This window comes from Agrilus planipennis, unplaced genomic scaffold (genome assembly GCF_000699045.2).
Source record: "Agrilus planipennis isolate EAB-ADULT unplaced genomic scaffold, Apla_2.0 scaffold3526, whole genome shotgun sequence".
In the NCBI taxonomy this organism is placed as follows: domain Eukaryota; kingdom Metazoa; phylum Arthropoda; class Insecta; order Coleoptera; family Buprestidae; genus Agrilus; species Agrilus planipennis.
Window position 1 is genome coordinate 1 of NW_020442211.1, and position 1,032 is coordinate 1,032.

A 1,032-nucleotide genomic window follows, 5' to 3' on the forward strand; every position below is an offset into this window, starting at 1 on the left:
CACAAGCCTTGCTATATGAGCTCTCAAAGCATATAAAAATTATACGGCTTAAATGTGAGGTTGGGTGCAAAAGAATACAATTAAATCCTCCGTCGGGAAAAAACGAAATGACTTTCCGAACAACCCAATACTTACAAAATTATAACGAGGACCATAGCCAAGAACAGTTAATGTATTTTTATGTAGGTACGTAGCTAAAAAAATCAATAAACTTTCTTATGTCTTCCTCTGCCATTTCCAAACGAGACCATCTAAACGTTAGGAAAAAGTCAGGCAGGCTTCGATGAGCAGGTTAATTTATCAATAAAAACCATATTGTTCTATTATTTCTGTGCAAATGATTGTGTCACTGTTATTATTAGGTATAATTAGTTTTGTTATTACACGTTGTGACGAAATATTTAAGTTAGGATGTAATTTTTGCTGTCGTAGATATTTCGGATTGGGTTTATGGCTTCCGGAAATATTTACGAGATTTCGACATTACCATCTTGCTAATCAAAATTCGACAGTATCTTTAAGAGATTTAATGAGAATCGACGAGGTGTCCCAAAATAACGACTGCAGCCCGACATTCGATAGTACAGTATTTCAAAACACATTGGCCATGGGTATCAGTTCTTTGGTGTGCCATTTAACGTCTGGCTTTTTGGCTGGAAGAATTGATCGAAAAATAATTCCGACAGGAACTATGCTTTTAGCTGGGCTTTGCTCAGCGGTCATCTATTTCTTAAGTGATTCGTTACAGATCGTGATAGTGGCATGTGCCTTTCAAAGTTCCATTGCTACGGCCAATATGGCGCTGTCGAGCATTACCGTTGATCTTTTTCCGACTTCCGTTAACGCAGTGGGTACTTGTTTGGTAACATGTGCCGGAAGAATTGGTGCCATCGTAAGCAACGTGTTATTTGGTTATTTAATGAGTACCATGACCGCGGTACCTCTTTTTTCCGTCGCTATTGTTTTACTCATAACCGGACTCATGTGTCTAATAATTCCCGTTGAAAATAATAATTAGAAAGTCGTAAAATC

The 1,032-nt window shown here is 37.7% G+C and overlaps 1 protein-coding gene across 1 annotated transcript; it reads left to right on the forward strand.

The window, feature by feature from the left end:
- Positions 1 to 432: 432 nt before the first annotated feature.
- On the forward strand, positions 433 to 1,019 carry LOC108743901 (solute carrier family 22 member 13-like; the record flags this gene model as incomplete). The annotated part of the gene is made up of 1 exon (XM_018479503.1): positions 433 to 1,019. A coding segment is annotated over one exon (586 nt), but the record flags the coding sequence as incomplete, so codon positions are not given.
- Between the last annotated feature and the right edge of the window lie 13 nt (positions 1,020 to 1,032).